The sequence below is a fragment of the Corvus kubaryi genome, unplaced genomic scaffold, assembly GCF_017639235.1.
Source record: "Corvus kubaryi isolate FWS band 111438036 unplaced genomic scaffold, C.kubaryi_AGA036_p1.0 37398, whole genome shotgun sequence".
In the NCBI taxonomy this organism is placed as follows: Eukaryota; Metazoa; Chordata; class Aves; order Passeriformes; family Corvidae; genus Corvus; species Corvus kubaryi.
The window spans coordinates 5,105,517-5,125,910 of NW_024581137.1; the positions used below are offsets into that span (position 1 = coordinate 5,105,517).

General features: G+C 37.2%; 1 protein-coding gene across 2 annotated transcripts in view; it reads left to right on the forward strand.

The window, feature by feature from the left end:
• POU6F2 (POU class 6 homeobox 2) overlaps positions 1-20,394 on the forward strand; it is a 331,049-nt gene that overhangs the window by 264,565 nt on the left and 46,090 nt on the right. For both annotated transcript variants that reach the window (XM_042044047.1, XM_042044048.1), the window contains exon 6: positions 3,177-3,323. In XM_042044047.1, the coding sequence (XP_041899981.1) occupies positions 3,177-3,323 (147 nt within the window). The remainder of the gene's footprint in view (positions 1-3,176; positions 3,324-20,394) is intronic.

The window sequence follows — 20,394 nt, forward strand, 5'->3', positions numbered from 1 at the left end:
TGGCCTGTCACTTTAAACAAAGATTACTATTACCAACTGTTATGGCTGGTATTTTGAGTGGGAGAAGAGATTTGGGGACTGGAATTGACAGCTCCAAATATCTCAGCCTTCCAAATTAAATCATGATTTAAATACAGAAACAAAATGGGAAGAGTCCTTTGTGGGATTTTTCACAATATATTTCTAATATTTCCAACATGTATTCTTAGGGATTCAAGCTTCACTGAGAAATTGATAAACCTCTCAAGTTAGAGATTTTATTTTTGAATAAAAGGAAGATTCAATGTGTTATCTTGGTGTCCAGACGTAATGAAAAGAGATGTGTTTCTCCATCCCCAGTTTACACACAATATAAAAAGGGTCAATTGAATAGAGCGTAACTTGCAGTCAACAGCTCCCCAACACACTCAAAGAAAAATGCATCCTCTCCTTTTTAATTGGACTTATGAATAGATAGGGATGGTTTCATATGCACTTTGAAGTCTCTTACCCTGTGATTTGGCCCATTCACTGTATTTTTTCCTGGAACCACTCACTGTATTTTTCCCTGGAACATGATACTATGCAGGGTACCTATGCATATCACAGCCTCTGCCATCATTTTTAATAAGTAGCTTATCTCTGTGATGCAACTAAAAGCAATCCTGAGTGTCTCCAGGGTTTGTTGTAATTAAATTTTATTGTTGTATTTGAAAATGTATATTTTTTGAAAACTGGTGCAAGAAAAATGGAAAAGAGATTCTAGAAGGTGATAGTCTGATTTTTAGAAAGTTTTAACCCTTTTTAGTTTCCAGATTCACAAGCTTATTTATGCTGCCCTAGCAGCTGTTCTTACATGCCTCCAAAGCCCTGAATATAGCAGCCAGTGTAGTTTATTAGCTGATGTAGGGTAACTGTTCAAAGATTATCATTTGTACCTGCAGTGAGATGCTGTGGGATCAGAGGTTCAGTAGGTTGCTAATAAGACTGTAAAAGGCCTTTTCTGAAAGTCTTACACTCTTGCTGCTGCCTCCTTCCTCTCCAAGTATTTACAGCTATAAGGGAATTACTTCCAAGTCCCAGTACTGCCAATGAAGTGCTATGAAAAAAAGGCAGGGTTTGCCAGCTTCTGATTGGGACAATAAAGAAATGTCACGGTTTTGAACAGAAAACCAACCAGTTTATGTATATTGTTCTCTGGCATTACACTGCCATGCTCAGGCACCACCCAAATCACTGAAGAGTGCATCAGCTACCTTTGCACTCACACCTTTGTGCAGTCAGTGGAATTTCTTGTAGTCTTGCATTCAGGGACTGAGCTTTGCCTTGCTCATTGTGCTGGTCTCAGTTCTCTTCACAGCTTAGCTCGTAAGAACTGCTAATCAAGCATGCATTGCAGTTTTCCCCTTTTGTCTTTTATTCCTGCTTGATTTTCTTGCCATGGGGTGCTGCGAAGCGCTTTTAGAGATTCATATAACAATTTTTCCCAAATCAAAATATTTCCTCCAAACAATGTCATTTTTTCTGTCTGGCATTGCTACTAATCTTTATTTAGTTATTTACTTTACAATTTCTAGAGGGATTGGATGTGCTCAAGGCACCCCTTTAAGCAACACTTTATATCAAGGTTGCATTTATAAATACTTCATGAGGGGCTAATGAATGATTAATAGATGTTTTAATGTATGACCAATCAATTGTAGGTTTTGCAATGTCTAACAGACAAGTAGGTTTCTTATAAGCATAGATTATAACCATATCCGACATCTTCTATTGATGGGTTTCTAAACGCCTATAACATACACACTACTCATATCTGTAACATGCTTAAAACATCTACTAATCACTGATTAATTTTTTATAACCTATTTTGAAGCAGAGCCTGTCTATGGAGTACATCCCTTACTGCTGCTTCTGAGTCTCCATTTCTAAAGGATTGATAACTTACTCATCATCTAAGGACTTAGAACTCCTACTAATATCAGCTCAAACATAAAGCTTTACTCAGATAGCTCTAGCATTTTCATCTCAGTCTAAGAAAAAATGTCCCTAGACTGTTTTGTCCCTCAAACTTCTGGCTGCTCTACCCTGCTCGTGTGTATTTTGCAAGTTCTGCTATAAAGCAATGATTCTTAGGAAGCAAAGCCACTCTAAAATGTATTTTCAGCCTCTTGAACTCAGTTTGATTGCTCTGAAGACAACTGTCCTAGTGATGATGGTTCCCAGCGGTTTTTTTTACACTGTCATCCCTGTGTGCTTGGTTCAAAGTTTGTCCTTTCTCAGAAAAAGATAAGAAAATAGAAACTTCACAATAATCCAGTGGAAAAGCCATGTCCAAGATGACTTTTGATTCTGACAGAGGAACACACATTTCATATGCTTGATAATCACAAGACTTGATAGGAGTGTTCCTCTGTGGGATTCCCCTAGTCTCCTAAGGTGAAAGCCATGACCATGCTCTATGCTTTCTATCAAGCACTTAGGTAGAGTTGACTAAAGCAGGCAGTACAATTTATTTTCTGAAAATTTATGAGTCCTGGAACAAATCATTCACATTTGAGAAGGCGCATAGTGCTTAGTATTGTATTTTGCAAATGAATTTTGAAATTTTAGTTGATATCTACTGACCTTACTTACAAGGTTGAGTAAGGTTGAGTATTGTAATTTATTTAGATATTGAGACCAATTGTTTAATGACAAAAACTGAAAGGATTTGCAGATTTTTCTTGGGTTTGGGGTCATCAGTGAAATAGTCTCTGTTCTGAATATCCCCAAGTAAACATTCCACTCCCAGTCACATCAGGTGCTAATCTGTCACTGATTGCTATTTACAGCAGTACTAGGCTGCTACACCTGTGGCATTAGCACACTGAGCCTAAAGAAACACATCAAGCATAACTCGATTTAAAAAAAGAAAAGGGGAGAGAAGGTAGGGTTAAAAAAGAGAATTTTATTCTTCCACATTAACATGGAGTTTCCTCTTCCTTTTTTAAAACTATTCATTTTCAAAGCCCCAGAAGTAAGAACCTCTCAAAACTTGAGCTCTTGGAGGAGCAGACATTTTTTTACGTGCAATTCAGTGGGTAAAAAACATTAAAATAACGTAAACATTACTGTGCTATCACTTTTATATTATCCAGTTAGCATTATATGTTTATAATGGGTGTTATCATGATATTTTATTTCTTTTTTTTCAGCTGGTTAATAGTCCACTAGCAAGTCAAGCAGCAGCAGCTGCAGCAGCAGCAGCCATGGGCTCAGTAGCAAACTCCCAAGCCTTTGGAAATGCCCTCTCCAGTCTTCAGGGGGTGACAGGCCAGCTCGTCACTAATGCACAAGGACAGGTGAGTAGAAGATGGAGCAAACAGTGAATTCTGATGGCAGGCTGATCTTGGGACAAAAATGAGTTCCGCTTGTATGACAGCAATTTAAAAGTGCACATGTTGAAGATAAATAAATATTGATTTCCCAGACAAGGTAAGAAATGGAAAGTCTGAGAAACAGGAGGAAGTTAGGCACTGTTAGAAAGAGTTTTCAAGCTAGAAAATGCTAAGGGCTTGTTTTATTTTGTTTCAGTCCTTTAAAAATATCGCAGTAGTGCAATACCATGGTATTTTAAAAGTTCAGCAAGCCTGTGATTCTTAACAAGCATACCAGCTCTCTTCTTCCACTTACATATGCCTAATAACACACATCTTTACTGAAGTGGTACTGTGCTTCACTTTTTTGCATTTCTCTGGCATTTCTGTATTACTTAATTTCTTAAAAGGCATTAAATGTTTTAAGTAAAAGAAAACAAATTGTAATGAAGTATCGAGGGCAGATTTATCTGGGTGGCTTATGCATTTGTTTATTAACTATGTTAAGCAATTTGCAATGAATATGCCAGCTTTTAAATGCAAATTTGGGAGATTATTTTGGTTTAAAGAAAATTTTACAAACAGAAACTTGAACATTGCTTTAGAGTTAGTCTATCTAAGAGAGAGATTGTGCATTACCTACATTTTGGAGCTGTTTATTTGTTCAAACTATTTCAGTTTCAGTCTTAGTATGATGCAGAAAGATATGCATCTGAATCCATATATGTAAAAATAATTCCTTTGATACAGCATATTTAAGTGCCTTTCAGATTGTGACCACTGTCATTCTTTATTGCATTTATTAGGACTAAAAGTAACACAATGTCTTGTTTCTCTGCAACAAATCTGTCAATATAACTGGTAACTGAGTAATTTGAATGTCATTATTCTAAATGCTACAAATTGGGCATATGGTGATATCCACAGTGTTTATTTGGATGTTAGGCCCTGAAAAACATTTATTGAAATGATTCAGCTTGGATGATATGTGAATCTAAAGTTTAGTTTCTACTCTTACTGTTTACCAGTGAGGAGGAAAAAAAGGAAGAGCTGCTTTTCTCCTGGTAATTTTGCTTTACCTAACTGGAATAAGAGTGAGATTTTTTTATTTTGGCCCATTAAAAAATAAAAGTCACCACTTTATAGGACCCCCCCTGGGTTTTTTAACAGGACACATAAACAAAGATGCTTCCTGAGCTTCACTATCACCATCCAAGTCCCAGGAAAAAAATGCTGACCTTGTTATATTTACTGGGTGGGTGCAGAATTGTTCCATCACTACCCCGAGGGTTGAACGATGGAGCTTGTCAAAGTGAGGCCTTATCTAATGAATCATCTTATCGCAGGTGCACACCACACATATTAAAGGAGGATTGTATGAACAATGTGCCCTCTACCATAACCTTTCAATGTCTACTTTAACCCTTGTTTCAATCCCTTTTCATCAAAGGATCATTTTATGCAGCCAGTTTTAAATGGAGGCTCTCAAAAGCCTATTAAGATTTCTGGAGGGATGGGGTATTGGTTTGGAAGAAAAGTTGGTTATAATACCTATAACTCATAGTCAGATCAGCTCTAACCTAGAAGCCTGCTTGTTTCTATCTCCTCTGTGCTCCAGAAATGGTTCACAGTCGGCACTCATGAGGCACTTGACACCAAAGATGTTCATCGTAAGAGCTGAAGTTTTAAATATAGGCTAATTGTTTTATAGTTTTTCCTTTACATGTTCTCCACAGAAAACATAATCTATGTGTGACCATTCACTGTATCTTTAAAAAAAATACTATTATGAAGATATTGCTGAATGGAAGTTTCCCTCAGGCTGAGTCTTGTTTATTCCAGACATAATGTAAAGTCCAATAATTCCACAGGTTGCAGAGAAAGAGAAAAGAAAGGAAGAATTTTCTCAATTGTTGGATAAGATTGCAGCATCTAGCTATCTCCCTAGCTCATTTAAATAAGGGTTGTCTTTTTATTACTTGTTTTTGTAAATGTTCCTTAGTTTATAATCAGTATTGCAGAACTTGCCACAATACAGATAAATATTGATAGTAAGCATGTAATATAACACACAGTTTTATAATATTCAGCATAAACTCATATTACTTAGAGTCCACTTCTTAGGCTAACTGTCTTAAAACAGGAATATTTAGTGTAATTTAACAACAATCCATAAATTAAATTTCATTCTTTTCAAATTAATGGAATTATAGCGCCTAACCAAGAACCAAAAGATGTTTCTTCAAAATTCGGAGCATAAATGAATAGTAATTTGAAATGCTCCATTTCTGAATAATGTTCTTGGTCATTAAAGAGCCAGATTTGCACCATATGTTAAGAATCTGCCCTTTGAAAATTGCCTCTTTCAAGGAATCACAAGCATGATACCCAAAACTCACTCCTGAAAATATGAAGCTGGATGAATTACTAGAATGTTTGTATGTGCAATCTTTGTAATTACATGCTGTTTCTGTTACAGAAATTCAGGGCTTGTAAATGTCCATCTGTCTAGCTAAATATATGGTGATCAGTAATCCCTGGAGACATTAAGCTACAGGTCAAATCCAAGATCCTATGGCAAATTTAAGGGAAATGATCCTTTAAATGACATATGGCATGGCCTTAATTCCCAATAGTCTTGGAGTTCTTACAATTGCAATAACAAAATCATATATATTAACAATAATTTTTATAACATATTTGTTATTTATTTAATTATTGAACTCACAGTTATGGCATGTTAATTTATTTTTCTTCTTTTGCTTTGGGTGGCAATATGAACTGTAGTAGCAGAGCTTCCCACGACCTAGCCAAGAGCTCTAATCCCTTGAAATAATATGATTAGATCACCTGATTAATTTGATATAGTACAGGTAGAGGACTCTAAATCAAATTTTCATTTTCAGAGGCATATTATGAAGAGCTATTGGCCCATGTAACAGTGCTTACCTTCTGTCTGCCCTCAGCACTTTCCCGGAAGTGTTTGCAGCACTGGGCTTTCATATCTTAAATTTAAAGGCCAGGGCAGCAGGTTTGCCAGATTGCACCCTGTCAGTAGATTTCAAAGAGAGGCTGTCTACCTATTCAGCTTCAGCCTGCCCTTACAGTAGGACCCTAGTGCCATTGCTGCCCTTGGATTCTTCAGAGGTTTAACAACCCAATATATCTCTTTTTTATGCTGGTTTTGCAAATGAAAGAAAAAGTCAGGAGTTTTGTGTTGGTTTTACTATGTTTATTAAGCATGTGAAATGTGTGCTTTGGCTGTTTTCATGATATTTGTAAGGAAATGAGCCCCAGAAATATGAAAGCAAGGTTGATGAATATGGTTTCTTAATTATCATCAGTTGCATTCATATATGTCTCTTGACTTCAGCAGGATCAAATACATTTTAACTGTGGGTACTGAGCAAGTTTAGTTTCTCTTTTGGAAAGATGAGAGTTGTCTAACAAGAGAAAAATACTACTTAATTCAGCAGTTGCAAAATAACATTTTGTCATAAAAGAAAAGGGTAGCATGATAAGGGTTGGCATAATAAACTGCCTTATGGATAAAGAGGGCAATAGTCTGTTTCCTGGGAGATTAAAAGGAAAATCTAAGTATGTATAGTGTAATTGTATTGTCCACACTTTAATTGAACAGTGAATTAATTGAGATGGCTTCATTATAACCTAAGAATGCCCCTGAAGGAACTCGGGCTTCCTTGTGCCCATGCCTTGGTCTTTAGACATGAAAACCTTCTGTATAAGAAAAATCTTACGCACAGGTCCACCGTGATACTTAACAAAAAAATAACTAATTTTTGAGTGCTGTAGTCCGCAAGTAGCTCAGGAAACTAAACGGAGAGAGAGGCATTGTTGATCCAGTTAGATAATAGGAGTACTTTGGTTCTCATTATTCTGATGAGAGGGTACACATTTGCTCTTTGAGCTTCTTGATGGTAAACGGTGCTAATGAGGCCTGATGGATTCCCTGCTCCTAACAAGCCTCTCAGCAGTGCAAGTGATTACAATGGAGATAGATTTGATGGGATGCACTCCCTTTTGTAGTGTCTCAGCTGCTGACACTCTGCGACATAATCAGGTCACAGAGCCGGTCACAGCCATCAGCAAAAGCCATAGCTCTATTCCTCATTATTAAAGTGCATTATTCAGTTCCAGGCCTTCACAATACTGCCAAAGGCCTTTTTTTCCTCTCCTTTTTTTGTTAAGCATCAGTTCTCAAATACAAGAGTTAATAAAATCATCAGCTAAAGAACTAGTAAATTAAAGAAATGGAAATAAAGTGCTCCCTTTCAAATTCATTGAAGGATCACAATCAAATAAGCAGAGAATTTCTCATCACCACACACTGTACAGTACAATGTAATATGTCATGTGCAATAACAACAGGGATAGGATTTTAAAAAATAACGTTGTCCTCATTTTGGACTGGCTTGGAAAGTGCTAAAGCATCTTTTATGGTGAAGGAAATTTCGGTCTTCTCAAATATTACATGTGTACCTGTAGGTACTATTATTTTCACTGTTTTCTGTAACTACATTTTTTCTGAAGTGAGAACAGTTATTTGCAAACTAAGTTTATGATTCTAAGCAGAACAGCTGTCTTGTCTAAGTTTAAGTGGCCAAGGCCACAATCTGGAAAATATACAATAGGCCACAGTACTAGGACCTCTTTGTTCCCATAGACAACACCATTACCTTCTTTTGGAGAGTGAGGTAATTATAAAATGGTGTGGAAAGAGGTGTTTTAGCATTTTCTTTCTATTCTGATGATGTTCAGTTGGGGCTATCCCCATTCCAAAAGAAAATCTCTTTTAAAATCTAAGGCAGATTTTAATGTAGGTTAGTTAAACAGGTGAGAAAAAAAATAGTGGAAAGCCTGCATTTATTAGTTAATTAGTTATTAGCTTTTTGTTTCAGTTTTGTTTCAGGTAAATAAAAATAAGATATTCTAATACTGAAATGTATACCTTTACAGGGATTTAAACCATTTCTGTTAAATCCCTTTAGTATGTATTAAGTGACAACAGTATAATTTTGTGCATAGATAAAACCAAAGAGATTAATACATTGCAGGGCAGGGGGGTGGGGAGGGGTTGTTGGTGTTTGGGGGTTTTTTGTTTGGTTTTTTGGGCTTTTGGGGGGTTTTTTTGCTGTGGGTCTTGTTCAACTCCACAGTTTTTCCTCCTTTTTCTTTCTGGTAGAGTATGCTATGGTAGCAAATGAGTATGTATACACAAAGTTGCTTATAAGTCTTTCAATTCTCTAGAACCACAGACGTAAGAACTTTTCAATATCCACAGGTTAAAGTTCAGAGTTAGTACTGTGGAATTAGCAGTCATCTCCAAGAAATGTGTAGAGACTGCTATGTGACCTAGTTTTCTTTTTAATACTAGCCAAGAAAATTGGTGGCTACCACTGGGAATGCAAGTTGTGACCACTCATACACTTTAAAGGAGGATGTTGATTGTTTGTTGGGGGATTTTTGTTGTTCACAGTTTTTTAGTTCTTCCAGAAGTTCTAGGAGGCTCAAAATCCTATAATGTGTAAGACTATTAGAGTCCTTCTGAATATGTGCAATTCATACTGTTCTTCAGGTGTTCAGTGTCCATTAGCCTTATCTCTTAACTTACTTTTCTCTTTCTTGTTGTCATTTCTACATCTCTTTCAGCTATGCAGCTTTAATACACGGTAACCGCTAATATTTTATCCCTCACAACATCTGTATGTTCACAAAATTCTTAACAATAATTGCTTAAGTAGTGACTGCTAACAATATCTTCCTAGGGCTGAGACCTACAGAAATCTGAGTTGGTGGTATCAGAATGGCATATATTAAGGATATTTCATTAAAAGCCTAGAAAATTAAAAGGGACACATTTTGAGGGACAAGATAGAGCGAGGGATTGTAACAGTCTGATAATACTAGCGTTTAAGAACATTCCTTGGAAAACCCTTTACCAGGAGAATCTGTTTTGACAGGCCTTCATATTAATATATTGAATTTCTGCTGGGTGAAGTCTGACTCTCTATTTTCCCCCTCAGAATTTCACTGTGCTGAATACATGTGGTTTTGCTGTTTGCAGGAAGAAAAGGGAAAAGAAAAAAGATCAGTTGTAAGGGAAGATTTTTTTTTCCATTGGTTTCCCTCCCCACAGCTATACATGGAGGAGGGTGTTTGTCTAATTACCTCCCATGTGAATTTGAATCAAAAGACAAATAATTCTTTTAACATATTTTTGCTGACTGTGTCTTTATTTTGCTGCATTATTTATCTAATATCAGTTGTATCCACAGTGGCATAAATGTAAAAATGCATGGACCAAGCTGTTCGGTCATGCAGATTGGTAGTTTCATGAAGCAGAAATGGACTGAGGCAGAATGAGTCTAACTTAAACCAAGAGCTGACTAGTCTGTTTTGTCTATTTTAGGCAGTGATCACTGCAAAATGGAAAGGATAATTGTGTAATGAAACTTCTATCAGGCTTGGAAATGATCCGCATCTATCCAGAAAAGCCATTGAAATTTCTTTTATCTAACTTGCAGCAAATCTTACTTTTGGTACTAAACTTCACACTTCAGACTGTAGCCTCTTGCCTGGATTTCTGCCTAAGGTACTGTGTCTTGGACATAGATCTTTTCAGAGGTGCCCAAGTCTTATTTTCAAAAGCAACTTTCATACCTGTAAAAGTCTGAGTTTCCTTCAATCAGAGTTACGAGTCTGAGTGCTTGAAGGCATGTCTATGCACTGTAACAGAGCATTGCAAGCAAATTGCCAGAGACAGTTCATTTATATGTCTCAGTGCTGTACTAGCACGGATTGATGAAGCCAAAACTCTCGGTAGTATGCTATTATGGCTGGACTAATTAATTCTGCTTCTCAACAAGGTGACACAGGATCTAGTTCATTAGTTATTAGCTCTGGGGTCTTGCTAACACACTGTATTATGTGGAGTAAATATACTTTGAAGAGACCCGTAAAAGCCTGAAGCATTTAGGCACTTTTGAAAATGTTACTATTCCACGTTAATTATTTCAAGTCAAAAGTACTGGAAATATCTGTCCTTTTGTCATTGCATTCTTAATCACTTTTGCAAAGAGGAGAAAACCGAACTTACTACTAGTTCAACCTTAATACCATTTTCATGAAAGCTAACCAATAACAAAAAGAAGAGCCTACCACTCCTATAATCTGTTCATTTTAGCATGAGGTGGTTATAAGCATGAAAAATTTTCGTTGTTATCACCAGTGACATACATCACAGTCAATGAAATCTTTCTGCTCTACAGAGGTTCTTACACTGCTCTCCTTATCATCATATCTTATCACCTTCCAGTAAAGCATTAAGAAACATGACTAGTGATAGTCACAAATTGGTCTTCCTCTCAGCAGAAACTTTGTAGAATAGCGCATCGCATGTTTGATAAGGGCGTTTAGCTTTGTCTGTCTTTGTTACAAATTTTTTTGTTTGCTTGACTTCAAGTTTTGGTTTTGTTTGGATTTTAAAATCTTTATGAAGGGGTTTCTTAGAAATGCATATTGCTTATGTTTGCATCAGAGAAAGGCAGACAACAGAAATGTATTAGCTTTTGCAGCAGAATGTGGTGAAGCCAAAGATGATAAACCCATGAATGTTCCTCAATTGCTGTTGGAATCCATTCCAAGTCCTTGACCTTCCCCTTAAAGCAAACTTTGCTGTGCACAGAGAAGGTTTGACTGTTGTTATCCTGGAAGACTGAATTTGGTAATTATAAATTTCATCCACGAGCTTTAGCTAGCCATTTAGATTTCTGGAAAGCAAACCACAGAAGAACTTGAAGGCAAAGACCGAAATTTTCCTAAGTACATTGAAAATTCTTTAAGATGACATAAGCAAAGCAGTGGAGAGAGTTGATGCATATAGGTGGTACCAGGAAAAGGGCTTTCTATGTTACTGATGTTTCCCAAACAGTGGAAATGTCATGCTCGGGAATTTGCATCACTTCAGGAGCTGACAAAGCTGAGAAAAATTTGAGGCCACATCATTGTCTGAACAGAGATGATGGAAATCCTCCTGTATGAGACTTGCATCAGAATGGAATCTAAGAGTACTCTTAATTTTGGACTTCTTCTTATGAGGTGTAGTGCTTTGGTCTAAAATACTCATTACTGCTTATCTTCTGTGAGATAAGAATTAGGAGAAACACAAAGCAGGCACCAAACTTGAAAGAATGTAAAGAAGTTTATTAACAGACCTAAAAGAAGAAAAAAAAAATATACCACACCTTCAGAACTCTTCTCCTCCCCCCACCTTTCTCCCTTCTCCCAGTGACAATGTAAAAAGACAGCCCTTGAGATGTTCAGTCTGTTTACCACTTCCATAATAACCTTGTTCAGTCCATTTAGGAAGAGGAGTCTCTCTTGTCCATGCTATGAAAACATTATCACAACGAGACAGCTGCCTGGGTTGGTTCTCTGCTCACATGTGAGTCCCTTCCCCAACTTGCAGCTTTCCCGCAACTGCTTTCGAGCATCCACTCTTGAAGTTTTTTTGGGGTACAATTTTAAGGTTGAGCTGTTCAGAAACAAAAGTTCTCTTCACCCATCTCTGGGAGCATTTCATCTCTAAGAACAGAGGCCCTTCTCCTTCCCTGGGAGCAAAGGGTCTTCCTCATCTTCATCTTTAGGACTATCTCTGGGAGCATCTGTAGGAACTGAAGTTTTCTCCTTTCCCATTTGGAGCAAAAGTCCTCATCGCTTCCATCTCCTCCCTGTTCAAACTTCTCATGAAATTACAGCTGCATCAGCATCTGCCTATTTCACGCAGGTGCTTTTGCTCACAAGTACAAGTTGAACACGCCACCCCCCATATCTTCATGAAATTACAACAGGATACTCTGATATATTATAGCTTCACAACAGAATTTCAGCTTTAAGCATCTCCTCTTTCTTCTCCCTCAGGTTTTCAGCTCTTCATAGCACTAAAAAGGTTAATCTCACCTAGGCCTTGCAGCTGGAATGAAGCTTATCACTGTCGGTCACATGATCTCTGCTGGACAGCGGTGCAGCTTTAGCTGAAATCTTGGCCAAACTGGAGAGGGGGAGGAGCCAAGCCGCTCTGGCTGCCCACAGCCCTGCTGGGGGGAGGGGGGGGGGCGGATCCGCGGGTGGAACGGAGCCCATCGGCTCCAGGATGGCCATGGCCCCACCTGGTCTGGCCCGAGCAGGGCCTGGGCCAGGCCCGCTGGCCCCCACATGGGGCCCGCAGCCACCAGAAACGAGACAGAGAGACTCTGCCTCAGGATTTTCTATTCTTAAGTGTGGATCACAGAGGCGGTCACAACTGTAAGTGGCTTAAAGAATTGTCCATATTCAAACTGGCCAGCTGATAGGTTCTGTGAGGTCACAGAGGAAGCTGTAAGCACCCCTTTGCAAGAACATAACTTCCGGGACTATGCTTGCTAACCCATGACATGAGGGAATATGCACAGTGGATTATAGAGAGGCTGTAGGAAAGCGGAGGCAATAGTGGACTAAGTCTGAGAATTTGTTGTCGTTCTAAATGTGCCTCATAATTTCTGAAAAAACTCAGATCATTGTTCTTTGTGTAACATGGTGCTTAGTCTTATTTAGATTTTATCTAAATTATCCTGTATATAATATGTGCTTTATCCTAGTGTCAGAATTTTACAATCTGCTCAATTGGCATTGATCATCAAAATTAACAAAACCAAAAGTGCTTGTTTGGGCAAAGGGGAAAAGAAGCCAGATCGCTCTGTCAAAAGTGCAATTTAATGTCAAATGCTAAATCTTTTTGGTCCTTGATTCACTGATAGAGCGCTCCTGCTATTTTGGTGAGGTTTGGAATTTCTTAAAAGTTACAAGTCTTCATGCATAAATGAAGGCCATTGTCTCTTATTGAGCTACAGTCTCGACATTTGTATGTGTATGTCTTAGAGATACAGGTGAGGAAAGATTTGGCATTCCCATGTTTGCGGTGCAATCAGTATTTGTTTGAAATCTGAAAGGATGAGGAGTCCAGATAGTTTACCAATATCTTCTGAAGAATTTGAAAATGAAGAAATATGTCTTCCCCAAGCAGTGTTCACATAATGAGGAGAAAATTGCAGAAATACTTGGTTGATTCATTTGGTAGTAACCTAACCACTGAAATATGTTCATGCAGCATTCATAGTAGTAACCAGCTAGATGCAGACCCATAGCTTCTGCATGTAGATCCACAAGCTTCCAAATAGCACACTGAACTGGAATGTCCTTTAAGAGGAAGGATTCTCTGTCTTCTGATTTGAATCTAGAGTATTGCAAAGAATTTTGTTATATCTTCTCATATGTGTTGATCTGTGAACAGTGACAGCAAAAGTTCAAGCAGAAAAAAATCACAGTCTTAACCATGCATGGACACTTGATCTATTTTTCCCAAAGTATATCTCAGTTTGTCATTTTTTTCAGAGGTTGACAGTGGTAGGCTTCAGTGTGTATGTATGCAAACGGCCCAGATATCAAAAAGAAAAAAGGACTTTGAAATATCTATGCCAGTGTATTAAATATATATGATTTTAAAAGTACCTTTTCCACTTAAACTTCCTTCTTTGCACATTAATTAAATATTATCTCTAGGATAAGTATCTCTCATAGAAGATTAATGTATTATTGTCACATAATAATGGAAGAGAATGACAGAATCTCTTTCCTTAAGCGCAAAGATTAATTTATTAATATAAAGAAAACACGCATGGCCCTTTAGCAACTCTGTTTCTCCTTCATAGAGAACCTCTTCTAGACTCCTGTCATGTCTAGCTTCGTGATAGAGATTCAAGGAAGCAATACATATATCCTGCCAGTTTAAAAACCAGTCTTTTTTTCAGGGGATAATTTAATATCAAGACATGATGTACTCAATATCCAAATATACATTCATTTTCATGTTTGACGCATCAAATGCTCTGACATAGCCAAGTTTCAAAATAAATGGTTTGTTTTAGAGGTTGGATATGTCATATTAGCATTCACCCAGCAGATAGAGAGATAGATCAGAGAGTGATCAGGACATAAGGGAGACAGTTTAGAGAGAGATGAGAGAGGCCAGGTACACCTTGTAATGTTAAAAAAAGCTAGCTAGCTAGCAAGAAAGAAATTGTATAAATAGGTCACTGCAGCCCAACTGAAAAAAAAGTGTAATTTTAACTTGTTAGTCATCATCTCCAGGGGCCTAATCCATTCCCTTCTTTGAGGGCTGTTCATTTGGCTGAGATATGTCTTATTTGATAGCACAAATACACAGCCTCAAAGAAAAAACGTATCAGACTCATGCAGTGTACTAGCATTAAGGGGGAATCAGCACCACATGCCATGCTAAAATTTCCCTCTTCTTTCCTTCTCAATTCTTCCTATTAGCCTTAATTTGTTCTCATTTGTTCTGGTTTTGCTCTTTTGGTTTCTTCCATAAGTGGAAGCATAAACCCATGTGGAAACAAGAGTACAGGTGAACAGGTATCTGGTGCCAATGTCAGTGACACATCCTCAGACGCTCCAAGGTATTCAGCTCTCTAGTTTCAGTTCTACTTCCCCTGTCTCTACCATTTTCTTCTCCTGACAGTTGTTCTTTGCCTCACTCTGTATCTGGGATTCAGTTAGTTAAACATAGGTCTTTTGTCCCATTTCGGACATGGCAAAATACTCCTTTAGGCATCCCATGGCCAATCCAGAAAAATGTTCTTTCCTCTGTGTCTTATTGCCATATTCTGACAAAATCCTAAAACAGTTCAAATAGAGCAGATACCCACATTCTTTTCAGCTGAATTGCTTCCCACTGATGTGAACACATGCATGTGTGCATGTATACACATACTTAGGTGAATGTATGCTTACCTGGAAATCTGTGTTCATCTCCTCAGAAGAGATACAAGTACCCACAGGGAAATGAAATAATAAATATTTTAATTACCCCTTGAGTCATAATTCTGTCTTTGGGGTCAGTTGAATCTTTATTCTGGTGACAAATGAAAATAAACTAAACCTTCTCATCTTGGCATGGAAGATGATGTGCTGCTCTGTTTCAGCTCAGATCTGTCTCGAGCATAATTTTAGATGTGTGTAATCATGACTGTGCACAGGCCATAACTGTCTGCCTTCTATTAATTAAATCCGCATATTAATATGAGGAACAAAACTAGGTCCGTATTTTTCTAGGGGTTTGATTTCCCACAAAAAATATAAGTACTATTGAATGACTGCAAAATGAGAGTTAAAAGATATCGGATGTTAACATGCTACCCTTTCACTACTAGCAGGTACTATGTAGACTGGTACTATTGCTAGCTCTGCACAAGAGATCAGAATGAAGTAATTAGAAGTTCAAGAAAATTGAGGTTTGTTAGTAGAACTGCGGGGAAAATATTTCCCAACATGTGCCCACAGGATGGCATGGTCTGTGTGTTGTGATAGACATTGGACATGTCTATTATGTTGATGATCACCTCCACAGACCCCTCCAAAGTGCTGGGAGGTGGCTTCCATTTTTAGGTATTTAAATAACACCTTTTGGAATCTGCGCTATAGATCTCTTAATTTTAATCGTACAGACACTGATGTATGGGTTTTGTATTTACAGTCTCTTACAATTATTATTAGCAACTAGAGTGCACCACTCTGTACGCTTAAATCCATATATTGCTCTCCTGGATAGTCTATTTATACCCAGGAGAATGTCTCTCATTTCTCTGATGCACCAAAATGTCCCAGCTGTCATACCTATTGTTCAGGTACAGACACCTGTAGGAGACAGTGACCTATCTTTGATGTCAAGTAGACACATGAATTTGAAAACAGTTGTTGTTTATGTTCATTGTTGAAAGATACTCCTTTAGCTAAAGCAGAAAGTTTAAGAACCAATGCACACAGAGGTTAGATAAATTATAAAGTCAACACCTTTGAATAACGTTAGCATGTAATTGATATTAGCAAAAAGTACCACATTCTTCTCTACCACAGATGAGAATTTTTGCCACAACAGCCAAGACAAAAATCTGCCCAGAGACCGAGATGAAATTTAATGACTGCTTGGAAAAAATAAGAGTTTGAATTTAAATTTTTGTTCATGAAGGTCCAAAGAGAGTAAAACTACCTGATTCTCCGTTCACCAGATACAGAAAGGCATAGGAAGCCCTGATTCTCATCTGCAAAGTCTAAGAGCTGATTGAATATGTTCTGAAATTGCAGTCACAAACTGTGTCTTTATAAGAGTATAAGGGGGATATTGGAAATGAGTATAGAACAAAATCTTGACTAGCTTTTTACCAGCTTCTCAGGGTAATTATTTACAATCTTAACATTAGACTACTGAACTATAAATACTGTTAGTAATATACAGAAGCATTTGTCTGTTCAGATAGGGTCATGCTTCTGTATATACAATGATGGATAATTAGACCTTTGCTTACATGGAAGTTCTTAAACAACAATGTATTACACCCCATATATTGAGAACAAAATGTCACAAGTAAATATGCTGCAACAAAAGGCTTCTTTTCTGAATACAAATAAAAATATATATGTTAAATATTACTGAGCCGAGCTCAAATTCTCATAACCTGATCCATCAATGGAAAGGGCCCCTCCTAAGAAGCACTTACTGAGGCAAGTTGTACCCTTGGCTCTCTCTTGCCTTTTATTTCTCCTTAAAATCATATGCAGTGAAAAGAGGGAACAAACATGAATGATGCATTCCTGATTCACTAAATCACTGTGGTCTCTGGCAACAGCACAAATGTAGAAATGTTTAAATCGGCCTCATACTAGCCAACAAATGATGCAAAAGGAGACCTCAAAGAACACAGAGTGGGGGGAGATAAATGAGTACCATGTCAAGAAAGCAATTTCTCACTGAGTTTGCACAGAATGGAAATTTTACTTCCAAGGGATGGTTAGGGAATCTTTCTAATAAATCTTTAGTCCATAGTCATTGCTGTGTCCTTTTCTTAAACTTACTTTTTAAGAGCTGTGTAAGTTATACCCTCCCCAGTGAAATGTGTCAAGATATTACCAGTCAAGTTGAAGGAATTTAAGTGAATAATCTCTATCTCTGTGTTTATATTTGTAATAGACAAGGATGGTCAAATAGATTTCATTTTGTGCATGTGTTGCACATCTTTTCAAACAGCGAGGTCTTCTCAAAGCCTTGTTTTATTTTAATAGTAACTCACAAAAGAAAATATAAAGAAAAGTTCAGTGTCATTCCCAGAAAAAGTTTGTGTGATTTTATTTTAGTTTTTAGGGTGTTTTCAAAATTATTTTACCCTCCTTTTATGTACCGCTGAGATTCAGATGGTCAGTAAAAAGGGAACTTGTTTTTCCAAATGACCTAGAGACTGTAGGTCAATATTAGAATTGACTGCTCAGCAGAGTCCTACGTCTCTTTAGACTCCTGATTTGAATTCCTTTTCCCTAATTTTAACTACATGAAAGGCAACTTAGGCTGCATCCAATCTAAGCTAGTTGTAATTGTTTCCTGTCATCACTGAAACAAATAGACACTCTCAAAAAATAAAACATAGGACTGATCTAAGGCAGGCATTTTAAGCTTCGATAAATTATCTTGCAGAGATTTTTTACTCTCTACATTGAATAGAGAGAGTTTTGAATGGCAGTCTATGACTGGATTTCTAATGCTAGGTGTCTAACATTAAATTAAATCAATTCCATGCTTACAGGAACACAGTGGTTCTTTTTAATGATACTTGAGTCCTTTTGGTAATGTTGTCCTTAAGCTCACCATGGCAGTCACAGTAGTTTTAACTCAGTTCCTGGTAGCAGCTGAGGAAGGACATGCAGAACTTATCACTGGCTGACCTGCCTTATTTTTTGAATGAGTCTAGAGGCATTCTTCATTTTTTTTTGGTGAAAATTGTGTTCCTGTTTTGCTTGCTTGCTTCTTTGTGTTTCCCAAATAAATAGACACCAAGGCAATAGTATCTATCTGAATTATTTAAAGTGTACTTAACTTTACTGATAATACAACTAAGTGATGGTTTGCAATGTGAAGGGGAGGGTCTTTTCTATTGAGTGTCTTTTGTTTCAAGTAAGATTAAGTATTCCATCTGCAGGATGATGTTATTTAAAAATCTCTTGTGCATAATTGAAGACTTTACATCTCTGAGGTTCTCCTGGTTTAAAAAAACCTTTTGAACCTGTAGAAGGGGGGACAATGTCTATCCTTTTGACAGATTGCTTTTTACATTTCTCTGGCCATTTACCCTGTTGTTTTGGTTAGAACAGAAAAGGGATACACTAATTCTTCAGACCACAGATCAACATAAATGTATTTCCAGCACAGCTCCAGCCATCAGATGTCACAAATGTCATGAAAGAGTCTTATAATGTAAGAATTTCTGTCCTGTACACCATCATAATTATTGTCACTTTTACCAAATATTTGTTTTTACTCCTAGATATTATGTATGCTTACATAATAGCATGAAGGGGAGGCATATCTTCTAATTTGATTTCAAATGTTCTGCATTTGTTTAGAAATGAACCTTGAATGTTGTTCATGGAATTCTCCTGTTTTCTTACCATCAAAGAGTGTGCCCTATTCTGTATTGTGGATGGGGTCATACTATCAAAGAAACCCCATAAGAAAAAAGTGTCCTTTCTACCTGGGGCTTGACCCACTGGACTTCAACATCTCCTGCAGGATTTACACTGAGCCTATAGGATACAACATAAAGTTTTCTCTACAATAGTTAATAGCAACTCAGAGAAAGAAGTTGCCATCTTCACTTTCCACCTCTCCAGCCACTGTTTTGCATGACAGCTGTACCATCTTGTCTATTAACTCTCTTAATTAGTTTCTGTTTCATCTCTAACTATGACCTTTTGGCCTTACCTGATGCACAGCATTGTTGATTCAAAGCATTTGGTTTATATGAACTTTCTATCAAAATCATCCCCTTGGAAGGGAAGATATGTGATAAGGAGTTTCAATACTTGTGCTTTTTTTTCTATGTTATCTCTTGTGGCTCACAGTAGAACCTGAATCATCATAAAATTGCACCAAAAGTTTGTGTTTTGTATGATGAACTTTAAAAGAAGAAAAAAGAGACAGACCACTGTCAGATACTTGACTGTTTCTTTAAAAAAAAGAAAACAAACCAAAAAAAAACCCCAACAACCCAAAACCCGTGATTATCATGGATAAGAACAAACTGTTCATCTCAAAAAAAAAAAAAAAAAAGGTGGTGCAAAATTTTAGGTATAAACTCATAAACATAATTCTAAAGCATTATGGTCTTTGTTGTTAGAAATGAGAAATCCTGTGGTCTCCCCCTAAAGAACATTAAAAAAACATTACTGACAGGAAATTGAAAAAGTAATATATGTCTGAGTGAATATGACAACTTTTTTCTGATAGAGCAGATAGATAAATGTCACATACAAGTTTCAAAATACATTTAATTTTGCCACCACAATGGATATTCTCTTCATAAAATATATATGAATAAGGTTTGAATCATAAAACTTGACTGTGATAAACAAATGCATATTTGATAACTTTCTTCTTTTTTTTTTTTTTTTTGAGATGCTAATTCCTTTTTTGAGGTTATTTGTTGTTTACACTTCTTTACATTTTCATTTCTGAGTGAAGCAGCCTGGGTGACAAATCTTGCGCACATTTAGCCGGGATAAACTTTCTTTTTAATCTGAGAAACGGATTTTGGGTTTGGTTTTTGGTTTTGTTTGGAAGGGAGGAATGGGATTTGTTTGGTTGGATTTGGGTTTTTGCTGTGGGGTGGGGTTCTTTTGGTTGGTTTTTTGTTGTTGCTATGATTTGGTTTGTTTTGGTTTGGTTTTTTTGTGAGGTGATGGCAGAGGGGTGAAAATGAGGGAAAAAGGAGAAGCTGGTAGACTCACCAATTCAATTATCATCACAGAATCAGAGAATATGCTGAGTTGGGTGGGACCCACAAGGATCATCAACTCCAAGTCCTGGCCCTGTACAGGACAGCTCCAAGACTTACACCATGTTGCCAAGAGCATTGTCCAAATGCTTCTTGTACTC